At 39.5% G+C, this 14,766-nt stretch overlaps 1 protein-coding gene across 6 annotated transcripts in view; it reads right to left on the minus strand.

Moving 5' to 3' along the window:
* The window catches only part of LOC121297086 (oxysterol-binding protein 2-like), a 102,309-nt gene that overhangs the window by 12,493 nt on the left and 75,050 nt on the right, over positions 1 to 14,766 (minus strand). For all 6 annotated transcript variants that reach the window (XM_041223104.1, XM_041223102.1, XM_041223103.1 and 3 more), the window contains 6 exons: positions 12,958 to 13,024; positions 10,001 to 10,168; positions 8,619 to 8,864; positions 6,478 to 6,598; positions 3,467 to 3,570; positions 489 to 584 (listed from right to left, as the gene is read on the minus strand). In XM_041223104.1, the coding sequence (XP_041079038.1) occupies positions 489 to 584; positions 3,467 to 3,570; positions 6,478 to 6,598; positions 8,619 to 8,864; positions 10,001 to 10,168; positions 12,958 to 13,024 (802 nt within the window). The remainder of the gene's footprint in view (positions 1 to 488; positions 585 to 3,466; positions 3,571 to 6,477; positions 6,599 to 8,618; positions 8,865 to 10,000; positions 10,169 to 12,957; positions 13,025 to 14,766) is intronic.

Genomic DNA, 14,766 nt, shown 5'->3' on the forward strand with positions numbered 1-14,766 from the left:
CTGATTTTAACAGAGAATATTCTAAGTGTCAGAACATATAATACTGATTAGTATGCCTACCTTATGGGACAAACTGTACTATGAAGGGTGATTGTTGTAACCAATAGTTCAGTAGTCATAACCTAATACTACTTTTATGTAGTAAAGCAAGACAAATAAATCATACATTATTATTTAATATTGTATAAATTGGGACTGGAAAAATACCAGTTACAATTGTTAAATGAGTGTGGTAGAATAGCTTGTGTTGCACAGTAAAGCTTCTATTACTGAAGACAATCATCTCTGCACTGGTTTCTCTTCAGCAACACACCTACACACTTTCCAAACTCAATATTCACTTACTGGCTGCAGCAGCACTTTCATTAAATTTATCTTTGAGGGTCTGAAGTAAAAATGACATTGTCACTTGCATTGTCACTTACAGATGACAGACTCTGAGCTCTGTTGTAGTGTCAGCTGAGTCAGTGAGACGATCTGCTTCTTACCTTTCTGGCGACGTCCCTGGAGAAGTAGCTGTAGGGCGAGAACTTGAGCTGGCAGGTTTCCTTGGTTTTATGATTAACTATGTCTATATCCCCCGACTGCAAAGGAAAACAGGAAAAACAAGTCAGCAGGTATATCCCCTGATCTGAGTAACAATAACGTGGACTAAGTGTCCTGACAGTTACAGTAGGTAAGAAGGGTGGCATACCACCTACCCTATATCCCCTTCTCAGGGTATTTCAACCCCAGCAGGAGATAAGAAGAATAAACAGTATAGCTAATCTTAATGTGATGTCATTTCCATCTGATACAAACTATTTGTCACAAGCCATGTAATACAAGTTATCTGATACAAAGACATTTTAGATGGAAGAATCACTTTAATATCAGCATCTATTATGCAGGTACATTAAACAGATGTACTATATCATTATGTGGCTCCCAGCTTGAAATTCACTTTCACTATAGAGAAAAGACACATTTTTTTAATGGGACAGTGTGCATATGAACACACTTATATAGTATTTGAATCACGAAAGACAGTTAAACCATGTTAAATGAATTAAAAGGACCAATTTAAAAGGAAAGTAGCCCTCAGTTCAACTTTAATGTGAGGACATGCTGGCTGTAAAGGTCATCTGTCTTTCTTTCTTTCTGTCCCTTGGGCGCCTATTATAGAATAATGTTTGTTCCTATCCCAACATCTCTTTAGCGATCCTGGCGCGAGGCTTGTTGTTCAGTTTATTGGAGAGGAAATGACGCGGGAACCCCAGACAAAACATGTCCCAGTCCAATAGGTGTTTGATTCCTACGATAGTCGATCACAGCTTTCTGTTCCAAAGGTCACTGAGAATACACACGAGATGCCCGACTCTCTGCACACACAGTCAGAAACTATCATTATAACAATAGTGTGTTACATTGAAAACTATCATTATAACACTAGTGTGTTAAATTGAAAACTATCATTATAACACTAGTGTTTTACCCTGAAGAAACCCAACTGATCACAACGTTACCAGAAATACAATGGATCTGGAAAAGCACAGTGGTACACAGTGGTCTAGTAGAGCTATATTACTGTAATTATACCACACAAAATTGTAATGGATCCCACTGCTCAACTCATTTGTAGAAACATTAGAAGAAACTTAAAATCAATGACAAATGTTTAGATGTCTTCAATGCTGAAATTTGATTCACACATCAATGACCACCAAGTGGAGAAATGCGATTGTCTTCCTAATGGCGTAACTTGCACCTTCTACACCTACGCAAGGCTCATTTGATTATTCACCAATTAGGTTCATTCTCGCCATATTAACAATAGATATATTGTATATATGACTGTATAAGGGCCCTTCACTAATTCAGTTTTTTTTTTTTTTTATTACCTGTAAGTCAGATAGCAGAATAAAGTGGGTGTACTTTGCAAAATCATCAGCCGCACATTCTGCTCAATGAGATCATTAGGAGATCCATCACACTTTCTCACTTGGGGTTGGAGACATCAACTAGTCATATAAGGATATGCATTAAAACTCAACACAAAGACCAGTGGAAAGGCTTGCCATTGAATGTATTAAGTTTATTTTAGTATTTCTAAATGTAGAACTTTTTAGTGTTTTCTAGTCAGGAATTAATTGCCACTTGAGGTTGGGAAGCCTGTGGCACTACTATACGGTGAGTCAGCTCCTCTAGTTTTAAATGAAGCTGTAACAGGGAGAGATCTGTGCTGACTCTGCTGGCGTGTTCACGGGCTGCAGGAAGAGGGCGGCAGTCGTCCAACAACCGCCTGTGAGTCATGGCAGTGAGACGGGGAGGTGGGAAAGTGGGTGTGTAGACTTTCCCCCTCTCTGAATGGCTGAGAGGCGCGTCTTGGGAGATTGTTAGCCCTATAAATTAACGCTCCGTTGTTTCCTCAGGTCTGCCCACTTAGACGCAACGAGAGTGCGGGAGCACTGATCCAGGACCGGGAATCAGACGAAACAAAGAGTTTCATAGCGAGACAGAGAGAGCGGGGAACCCTTGGGCAGACCCTGGCGTATTGTGACAGAACAGGCTAGTTAGCCTACAGAGTAGGATGGTGATCCAGGTCATGCGGGTAGCGACGACCGGGATAACGCTGCAGAGTGCAGCACCTTTTATTTGTAGTTTTATTACTGTTTTATTTTCCATTGTTCTTTTCGCCTTCTGTTTTCATTATTATTTCTTTGAGCACCTGCGAGTACACTTGCTGTTCACGTACCAGCTGTGGTATTTCCGTGGTGCTGTCTATCATCGTTGATAGGCAGCCCACGGTCAACAGTGCCCTCTGCCAGAAAAAGCAAGAACTGTTTGAAAATAAAACTGGGCACCTGTGTGGTGTTTTCAAGTACACCTGTCTGTCTCCTAGTCAGTGAATTACCCACACCCCTTCCACAGAAGCCTTCAACATTGCTTGTACCAAACAGGTTTTGCATGAATGCCCATTCTGATGAATAAGCTCAGTTAAAATGCATGATTGTGGACAATCAACTGCAAATCACCCATGTAAGATACTTGCATGTTTTGAGAATCACGGGGTTCAAATGAATGTGCACGGTCAAGATTTGAGTTCAATTTCTACAGTCCAAGGAGAACAAAAACAATCCTTTGCTAATTTTGAGTACAGTATGTATTGGTTTGGCTGCTGTGAAAATGTTACCAGTGTGGTACCATTCTACCAATGGCACCCTCATTCAATTGTAGCTACCCTTGTTCTTTCATTGCTCCTTAGTACCATGGCCATTTACAGTTTCCATGCCAAACTCAATTAATCAACAGTTCTGAACCTATTCTTTAAAATCCAGTTAAACACCCTAACTCAGTTCCAGCTTGAAACTGGTTGATATGCAGAATATATAGAGGATTTGGGAATCAATTCCTTGAACCTCAAATAGATTTTTTTTTTCCCTCAGAGTATTTACGCTGACAAAGGGGCTTTCTAAAGACAACAGACCTGATCGATCCAGAGCTTGCCCACAATGATGTTGTGCACGGTAGAGGTGACTTTCCTCCAAACATAATGGTTTCCGCTGGAGTGGAACTGCAAATGAATGGCACCTGAGGAGACACAGAGACGCGGGTCAGAGAGCAGTGAAGACCATGCAGTACCAACTAACCAGGCAACTCAAACCCACCAGCACACAGTACAAACTAACCAGGCAACTCAAACCCACCAGCACACAGTACAAACTAACCAGGCAACTCAAACCCACCAGCACACAGTACAAACTAACCAGGCAACTCAAACCCACCAGCACACAGTACAAACTAACCAGGCAACTCAAACCCACCAGCACACAGTAGAAACTAACCAGGCAACTCACACCCAATACACAGTACTTCAAAACCCCCAAATATGACGGGTCTTATCTTAAGTGTAATAAAGTAGCCAGCACATTTTCACCCGTGAGCACGTCTGAGTTTTGTAACAAGGCCAGTATAGGGGTGCATTTGAACCAGTCGACAAGGTATATAAAAGAGAGATGGTAGATCAGTATGAGTCACAGAATAAATACAATAGTTTGCTGTACTGAAACTTGAAAGTAAACCACTTCATTTTAAGACCCCTTTAACCTGGCTCAGATGATCTGTGAGACTGACTGGAACATTTTCACAATGCTCTCTCTCGGGGGTTTAAACATTTTGACCCTTGAAACAGAAATTCTATCAAACGTTTGCAAAACATCTGCAAACTACTGCAGGGGATATGCATTGCACAAGCCTGTGAAATTAACTCTGAACTACATTTTTACTTAGCAATCATAAAAATAAAAAAAATGGGGGTAAAGTATAAGAAATTAAGTAAAGCAGATGAACAGTTTGGTCAGCGCCTTTGTCACTACTCTAATGAAGCATTAAATGTTCATCTACTTGACAAATCAATCCCTTAGCTTCTTATAGTTTGAGGTGTTTAACATGGATGTATTTGGGATGCCTATATTTAACATAACTGAATAACTGCATGAGATAATATTGATACCTACTACACTATATAGCTGCAGATGTTTTTTTTCACTTAAGAATACATCAAGAAAATCAATCTTATAAGAATATGAAAACCATAAGAGAATACAGCCATTTGGTATGTGCTATGTGGCTTACCTTACATGAAGACAATTTACAACTGTAATATATAACTGAAATTAAATAACTGTTTGATAAATACAGTGAAATTTATTGCAATTGATACTGTATATGGGTAGGGTGTTTCATTTTTATAAGAAATGTTTTTTTGATTTATGTTATAACAAGAGACACATCCATGCAATGTATTAACTTATTATACATTCACACAAATGAAGACTAACTGTTAATTATGAAACTTTGCCACATGTTCTATGCACTGAATACACAGGATAAGATGTACTGGAATATTACTTAACTGATATTGATATTGTTAGAAAGAAAGACAGCTATTGTGTGCGGATCACAGACAATGACAGTGCTGCCAATGAAAACACACAAAGACAGCAGGGATGTCAGGCTCATTTGGTGACTCGCTGTCAACATCACCAGTATTGTGCAACAGTCACTCACCCAGGCAGAGAGAGCACTTTACAACGTATCCCTCTCACTCCAATGCAAGGACATTAAGAGGTACAAGAATGAACAGGACAACCTCAAAATCACCCCCACTTGAAGCGATAACTTTGAAAAGCAGCAATTTATTTATTTCAAATGACCATATCAATTAAATTGCAGAGTGAAGAAAAACTAGACATGATAGATTGTAGAAATGCTAGATTTAATGAAACATATTTGATAAATGTTTCTATAAGAAGTCTTTATTAATGTTTTCTTAACGATTTCACCGTGTAACAATTTTTTTTTTTTTTTTTTGTTCCTGGGTAGTAAGTGTTATTTCCTAATTGCTTATGCCTCAAAAGCATAGAAAATGGCTATTATTCCCCACAAACTTTGCTTTTGTGACCAGGACAGTGATATTTCAAAATATCACTATTTCCAATGGGAAAATGGGCAAATGTGTGCCTTTTCGTTCACATAAAGTCAGAAAAAAACAACATATGAATCCAAATTAACATGTATTTATACTAAAGTAATACAAAAATGACTACAAAAGATTTAGAAGTGAGTAGTTTTTCGAGATTTACGATTATACTGTAATTTTATACTTTTGAGGCATAAGCAATTAGGAAATAACACTTACTACCCAGGAACAAAAATTGTGTTACATAGTGTTTTCATTCTAAACATTTCCCAAAGAATGTACTAATTTATTTTAGTATTTGACTTATCGTAGTTATTTTGTATTTGAATAAACTAAAATAATGACTGTGAAATATATGAATTACTTATGATTCACTTGCATTTATTATTTGTGTTGTTATTACTAGTATCAAGTAAATCATGCACATTACTAAGAATTACTTCTAGTCCATTTTATAATTTTAATTACGTTGAATAATATAGAAACCTTTTTTTATTGTTGTAATAGATTATTCTAATGGAATATTTATAAAGGTTTATGTATCATGTTTAAACCATGTTTTCATGAACTATTGAAAAGATCAGCCCTGACTTCCAATGCCTGACCAATATTTGGCACCATAGCCAAACCACATTTAACTTGGAAACATACGAGTTTCAGAACATGTCTGCACATGCACACAACAGGCCTTATTATATAGGGGGAATATTTTGGGAGGGACAGAAATGCAGCTGTGAGTGCTAACAATTCAAACAATTGACCATGAGTGACAACAGTTCCATGGTTTACCACAGTGATGCCCAGATATTCTATAAACCAGTGGTGCACAACTTTGACTTTGATATTAAATTAGATCCATTCCAGTCCAGATATTTATTTCAAGCTGGTCTGAAATTTCCTAGTTTCGGGCCTGGCTGGAACAAAAACCCAGACTAGAATGGGTTTTGAGGCCCAGTTGTGCTGTGCGGTTGGCCCAGCCATGTTCTGCTGTGCTGGGCTGCTGTTGGTTCACTCACCCAGTGGCATGATGGAGAGGTATTTCCCGCGGAACTTGCTAGCGATGGTGATCTCCTGTCGCAGCGTCCAGCCTCTCTTTGAGTACACGTGGTGCGCTGCCGCAGGTGGGTGGTGGCTCACCTGTCAGGAGAAACGAGTTCCATCAGCGGGCAAACACCAAGCCCCCTCGCCTCGAGTCACACATCTCCAGAACTCAGCTGAGCCGTGCTGCATGGGACAGCTCAAACCACTGCACTGGACTGCAGGGATCCTATACCATATCACCCTGACCTTTCATCAAGGTCTCTGCTCTCGTTCTTCTTACTTAGAGCCACTTCTGGAGGAACGTATATATTGTCAGCGTGCAACTTTACATGTTAAGATCCCAAGCAGTAATACCGCAGAACCCCATCAACACAGTGGATAATTACATGTTCTAATGACCTTCTTCTCCCATGCCGGCTTGGGAACCCAACACAAGCAGATAAAATGAATTGTATATGCTTGTATTTTACATAACACCCCATATAATATTTTTTATAATATATAGTTAAGTAAGAATAATTCAACAATATAGATTTTAATGAGACATAACTTTCATTGGACACAAAGAAAGGTGTATCACATCAGGGTCTACTATACTTGATTTATATTAAAAAAAAAAAAAAAAAAAAACACGGCATGATTGAAAAACTCTGTACTGAACTATGGGTCTGTTTAGCTGAAACATCCTTAATTTTTATCTTAAGTAGTATCTTACGTTTCCTCTGGGTAGATGTTGCTTTTTATAGTTCCGCAGTGACCCATAAATCCATATATGCCGAGACGGTAAAAAACACATACATAATTAACAGGAACTTAAACTGAAGAACCATAAGCTACAGCTCAGACAGTGAAAACGACTGGTGCTCATGGACATTGAGCCCTAGAAGATGTGACCCAGTGCAGAAGGAAATGGGTGTCTTCAGGGCTGTTTGAAAACACATGCCTGGGCTGCCCAGCAATCTTCCACACGACCCCAGACCACCTTCACTCTACAGCGTTATCGCTACACAGCAGCTGTCTATTGCTTGGCTCTCAGCTCCAGTGATTTCTAATTGTAGCAGCGTTATTAAAATGTGTGACTCACTGCCTCTATCCCAGGAGGGCACACCATGCCCTAATTCCAGAACATGTTAATGGATTCTAATACATTCTGCAACAGTTGAAACTCCAATAAATTCACTTTTTCGACCCCAATTAATATCTATTTAGGTAATTCCTGTAAATGCTTGAATAAAATACAATATATACATTATATCGAAGGCCCTGTATTCTAAGTTTTTAACAATGTTAACTGAAAAATCCTCCAGTTTTACAGAGACTATAGGTCTGTATTTACCGATCTTCACCCACAGTTTGGCAGACTCAAGCATACGAAAATACCGATTTACACCAAGACAATGGTGTATACATTCAGCAGATACTATATATACACACACACACACACACCTATCTGTCTATCTATCTATCTATATATGTTTTTCAGTGCAATATGGGGCTGTCTGATTAACATACTGAACTTAAGTTCCGATACAGTTTAACTTCACCAGCTTCACTCATTTTGCATTCACAAGGAATAGAAGCCGGAGAACTGCTTTTCCATCACAGAGTATTTCCCCCGATATTTACCTGGAAAACTGGGAAATTCATTATTTTCCCAGCTGTCCCTGTTTTCATTGTTTTTAATAAAACACTGATTCATTCCCAGGAAATCTATTGGATGAGGGAGGGAGCTCTTTCTAAATGAACCCCTCTGGTTTGCTTTGTGTTGTTGTTTTGGGTTTCACTTGCGGGAGGGTTTAGGACTGAAATGGAACCTATCAGAAGCAGCTACACTTCGAACTTTGTCGCACTGAGAATGTCAATGATAAAGCATTCTCAGTGTTTGGTGGCTACTAACAAGTTGATCGTGAACTTTCTCTTGCACTCTTTCTATGACAGACCCAACAGAGAAATATGTGTGCGAGAAATACCTTCTCAACTTGATTAGCGGTAGCCACCGCACACTTATAAACAACAGTTTTAACAACTAGTGATTTCTTATGCATGATTTATAAATGAAGCTGCAGTAGCTGCTGTGGGGCACCATGGGGCGCCTCACCTGGTGCCTCTGCCTCACCTGCTCACACAGGGAGCGGTAGCCCTGCTCCTCCAGCCGGTCCAGCTCGTAGGTCTCCCCCAGCAGGGGGTTGAAGGGCTTGGCTGTGCGGTGCACCGTGGTGGAGTAGGAGGACACGGAGAACGCAGCCACGTAGCACATCTGCTCCATGCTGCTCTCACACTTGGCAGCCTTGTCCAGCAAGTCGTGGTACTCCATGTCTTCCGTCAGCCTCTGGAGCATGGACAGCGGCTCATTGAAATTCACCTGCATTGAGAAGAAAGGTTTAAACACCAATGGGGGTGAATCTAGAACATGAACAGCGGCTCATCGAAATTCACCTCTTCTTTAGTGTCTCTATGAAATATGTACAGTATCTTTTAACTTTGAAAATAAAAATCTCTCTGTATTTAATCACAATCGGTTACATTTGTGCATTAATTAAATATCTGGAATACAAAAATGAGGAATTCACCATTTTTATGTATGATTCCTCCTTGCCTACATCCAAGCCTGCTGGCTTTAACTGGCGTGACATGCTATTGTGCAAAGGCAATTTGTGAGAGGAATAAGTAATTAAGTTTCTTCTGAGTAGTTCCTGGCTAGTTTTATATTGTTAAAATATTTATTTCCTCTATAAAAACTTAGGGCCTGGTTGTTATTTCTGTGACACAGTAGGCCATTTCAAGAGAAGGCTGAGGTTGTACTTCATACATAAAACATGTATTGCCCTTTTTGATTTAAGGTTTAAACTTTAAAAGGCCATTTTATTATCATTACATATTGGAAAATGGGCACCTTCAGAAATCTAATTTTGTTGTTTGTGAGGTACAGCATTAAATCATGTCGAAGCACCCCAGGGAGAAGGAACTGGCTCCCAGACAACCTCAAGCAGCTTGCCCTGAATCTACATCATCAATGTCTGGGCTCTTCATAGCACATCACCTCTGTGCCTGAAGCTGATAGATCACTGCAAAAGCAGCATCAGATTTATGGATTCCAGCAGAGAAACACATCAAGGCACAGCTAGACAAGTAACTGTCTGCTTCCCAGGGCCACACTTGTGTAAAAGGATTGTCAACTACCTAGCTTTCAGGCACTCCAATTAAACATGATCGCTGGTGGGGACAATAAGAGCCGATGAGAAAGGGAAGAGAATCACGATGCTATCACTTAAACTCTTGAAGAGCCTTTAAATGTGCCTATGCTTTCCCATGGTTATACTATTCATTCACCATAGCTTACCATGGTTTGCCATGTTTTTAATATGCATTACCATGCACCTCTGTGCTTTAAAATGCTGCCCTATGCTTTCCCACGCTTTCATTTTGCTTTATTAAACGTTGCTATGCTTTTACTGTGGGAGACAGGCATTGTCAGAGAGGCACAGTGAACTCACGTACTGGCATGGGGATCTTGGAGAGCTCCTTGCCGATGCAGTTCTTCATGATGCTCCACAGGTTCAGGCTGTAGTTGGGCTTGTCAGGGATGCGGGTCCGCCTCTTCTTTCTCGGCATGACTTCCCTCATAGCTGATTCATTACAGCCAGCCTGGTGCTGACAGTCTAACACCTGGAACAGGCGCAACACGTTAGCCTTCAGAGGCTGTTCCCATCGCAACGTTTACCTTGGTCAATGTGCACAGTCATCGTCCAGCTGCTTCCATTGTGAACACTACTAAACCAGTGCAAGCTCACATAGAGGCACCTCGTAATTAATTTATTTTTTTAATAATTTATGATTGTGTATTTAAAGCTTTCAGTGAAAACCTGTCTTTGTTTGTCACCAGTAGAAATGTATAGGACTGAAGAACAATAACATGTTACTGTACATGCCAAACTATGATTTCCTGAAGTTGTATTCAGTGCCAGTGGCTAATCTAGCCTGAAGCTAGCCTACACCTCTGTCAGCATAATTCATGACAGTTACTTTCAGAAACACTGAGGCAGACAGCTACTGAATTTAGAGAATGCTGACCACAGGCAGCTCCAGAGCTGTCTGGTCCTAATTACAATTTTCCTGGTTTCTCTACTGAACAACTATTCAACCCTGGAGGTTTAAGTTTGGCCCTAAAGGAAATGAGTTTCAATCTAGCCCCCAGTGGACATTAGTCCACATCACAAAACTAACAGACACTTTACAGCCTCTGCTTGAAAGAAAGCAGGACTCATTGAAAATCATTTGAAGCACTCTGAAAGGAAAAGATTCTCTCCATCCATATCAAATCTTCTATTTCAGGATGGTGTCGATTAATTACTTCATAGCATAACTTCCATTGGTTGGAACTGAATACCTATGACTTGCTGTAGCTTCTAGCATAAGAAACAGTTGAGATGTCCAAAAACTAGGATTATGCCAATTTTCCAAGCAGATTTTACCTTTAACATGTTTCATTGGGCAGGTATTAATTAAACCGGAGAGAAACCTGTCAAGACATGTTAATTGCAAAACACATAATGATGCTTTTCCCCTTTATTTGCAATCTACACATCATTAAAGGGGACTGTAAATAGGGTGTACAACACAGTATACTTACTGTATTATCACTCATGTTTTATGGTTTCTAATAATTGTTTTTTTTTGTGTTTTTCAGTACATCCTTCACTTTTTTTTTTTTTTTTTAAACTCAGCATGGTTTCTAGCAATATTTACTCTAGTAAAGACCATTACAAGATGGTTCTCCACAAGGGCTTTTTGCATCATCAATGCAAGACTAAAGGTAAGAGACTGAGACTATTAAGTTTTCTGTGCAAGTTTCCTTGTAATGAAATTGCCTGCACCAACTACTCCATTGAGACAACTTTAAAGTGGCTTTTCTTTAGGTTGTTCAAAAAATAAAAAAATTGTTTTTCAAAATTTTGCATCACAACATATTGAGTGAAGCTGTGCTGTGTAGTTCAGAGAAATCAAATAATGTGTCTATTGATGCCATGCAGTCTTTTGTAACTAGGGCACATGATGGAAGGGTATTTTTAGTTTTTCTTTGTTCTTTAGGGTTTTTTGTTTTAATATTTTGTAGCTGAGCAAAATATCTGCTCAAAAACAGAACTGACCGTTCCTTTCTGGTAACCAGAGGAGAGTGAACACAAAATACAGTAACCTACACCACGAACCGGGAGGAGTGAACACAAAATACAGTAACCTGCACAATGAACCAGGAGGAGAGTGAACACAAAATACAGTAACCTGCACCATGAACCAGGAGGAGAGTGAACACAAAATACAGTAACCTGCACCATGAACCGGGGGGCGCGAACACAGAATACAGTAAACTGCATCATAAACATGACTAAATGAACGCAAAATAAGCAGTGGCTCTTGGTGTTAATAGGCTATAACCTACAATTAGAAACCCCAGTTATATTTTTGTAACATATTTCAACTTACACTGTGCATTATTTCAACTATTCTTTCTGATTTCTTATTAAATGGTTTGAATTGCTGGATGATTTGTATTTAACATAGCCTCTCATTGTGGTACTTTTTGTCCATCAACCAATTTAGCAGTAACATGAAGGCGCTACCATTTCAATGAAGTTCAATATAACAGGTCTCCTGAGTCCAAATCAGGCTAGGATAGCGTAAGCAAGCCTGCTGAATTGAAATGAATTAGGCTCTGCTTTGAAAAGCCAGCCCCTGTGAAACCAGTCTTTAATGACTACAGAAAAAGCGCTGTTGGCAGAAAAAAGGCATCTTTAATGGGTACCCCACGGAGATTCTAACTGTGTCAACCAAAGCTTTATAATCCATTTCTGTACCTCTTATTAATCCCATTGGGTATCCTAGCCTAGGTCGACAGGTACATAAAATACATATTTTGCACATATGGCTTGCTCCTTTTCAATGTTTATTTTACAGGGACTCGCAAACTATCCTAATAAATCACTCACCTTTGAGAATACGTATTTGACTGGGGTTCTTCATTAGAATCCCATGAAACCTGTTCATTACACAGCAGGCATCGCCACTTTCATGAGCTCCTTCTGAGCTGCTGAGCATGCGGCATGCTGTGATGAAGTAAGGAGTAGATGCTGGTACCTAAAGTCAGCAAGTCAGGTGTGACTGACATCTGTTTGCTGGGATTTTCTTTAGCATGGAAATTTCAGCCGCATTTGGTAAGCTGTTGCTCAGAAGCAAAGAATAATAATTGTACTTAAGGTTTCACGATACAGTATATAAATAAGTTACTCTAAAAGGCTTGTATTACGTAATTTTGTGAGCCTCTGAAAAATAAATGTCAAACAGGCTACATCAATCTAGAGAACAGCTAATCCAACTGTGACGGGACCTGGTTAGGGTATTCTTAACCACAAGCTATAAATAGCACCAGAATCTGAGGATATAATAGTTAGGAAACTCACATGATCCTCCAGGTTCCAATCGTTGGGCTGTCCTCCACTGGCCTCGCTTTGATTGCTCCCTAAATGTCTGGAATCAAGCACAAAACACAGCTCAGGATCCAGGGATCAACAGGGCAGGACGGAGACAGGGCTGCCAAAGTGACAGCTCTGCTGTATTCTACTCCTCCCTGTTCACAAGTGCTGACAGCGTCAACCAAACTATGAACTGAAAGTCATGCTGTGTACAAACTTGTTTACTCCTACTGATTCAGAACTCCAAGATCTGACTCCATAGAAAAGAATCACATGTGAGTATCAAGTCAGTAAATGTCTGTTGCAGTACTTACACAATATTTTGTGGTCTCATACACTGACTGGCCAAAACAAATCATGCAAGTTTGCAATGTTTGTAAATGCATGTGATCCCCTAGACCTATATAAACTGCGTGAGAGCTGCGTGGAACTATTTAGCAACAATAATGGTAAAGCAGAAGGACTTGCTATTAAATTTCCTGTGGTTGCTGTTTCCTATCTAACCAGATCACTTTAAATAACTTTCAGTACTTTTTTGGCATTATGAACTGCTTTGGGCAGCTCCGATCTATACCGAAGCTTGTTGGATTGTTTAGATTTTTGGCTGCAGTCTCGGGATTAGAGTCTTTCATCTATCCTGTCAGGTAGCTGCAAGATTCACCCCGCTAACAGTAGATGCACCCATTACTCTATGCTTCATTTTTGTATTTTTAGACAATTTACATTTTTTATAGCTTCCCCACATTGTCTAGATGAAGACATTTCTGCGTCAACAAAAACTCCTAGGTCTTTTTCATAGATTCCTTCTCCAATTTCAGTATCTCCCATATGATATTTATAATGTACATTTTTATTTCCTGCGTGCAGTACCTTACACTTTTCTCTATTAAATGTCATTTGCCATGTGTCTGCCCAGTTCTGAATCTTGTCTAGATCATTTTGAATGACCTTTGCTGCTGCAACAGTGTTTGCCACTCCTCCTACTTTTGTGTCGTCTGCAAATTTAACAAGTTTGCTTACTATACCAGAATCTAAATCATTAATGTAGATTAGGAATAGCAGAGGACCTAATACTGATCCCTGTGGTACACCACTGGTTACCACACTCCATTCTGAGGTTTTTCCTCTAATCAGTACTTTCTGTTTTCTACATGTTAACCACTCCCTAATCCATGTACATGTGTTTCCTTGAATCCCAACTGCATTCAGTTTGAGAATTAATCTTTTGTGCGGGACTTTGTCAAAAGCTTTCTGGAAATCTAAATAAACCATGTCATATGCTTTGCAATTATCCATTATCGATGTTGCATCCTCAAAAAAATCAAGCAAGTTAGTTAGACACGATCTCCCTTTCCTAAAACCATGTTGACTGTCTCCCAGGACCCTGTTACCATATAGGTAATTTTCCATTTTGGATCTTATTATAGTTTCCATAAGTTTGCATATAATAGAAGTCAGGCTTACTGGTCTGTAGTTACCTGGTTCAGTTTTGTTTCCCTTTTTGTGGATCGGTATTACGTTTGCAATTTTCCAGTCTGTCGGTACCACCCCTGTGTCAAGAGACTGCTGCATGATCTTGGTTAGCGGTTTGTAAATTACTTCTTTCATTTCTTTGAGTACTACTGGGAGGATCTCATCCAGCCCAGGGGATTTGTTTATTTTAAGAGCTCCTAGTCCCTTTAACACTTCTGCCTCAGTTATGCTAAAGTTATTTAAAACTGGATAGGAACTGGATGACATGTGGGGCATGTTGTCAGTATCTTCCTTTGTAAAAACTTGTGAAAAGTAATCATTTAA

This window comes from Polyodon spathula, chromosome 22, assembly GCF_017654505.1.
Source record: "Polyodon spathula isolate WHYD16114869_AA chromosome 22, ASM1765450v1, whole genome shotgun sequence".
In the NCBI taxonomy this organism is placed as follows: Eukaryota; Metazoa; Chordata; class Actinopteri; order Acipenseriformes; family Polyodontidae; genus Polyodon; species Polyodon spathula.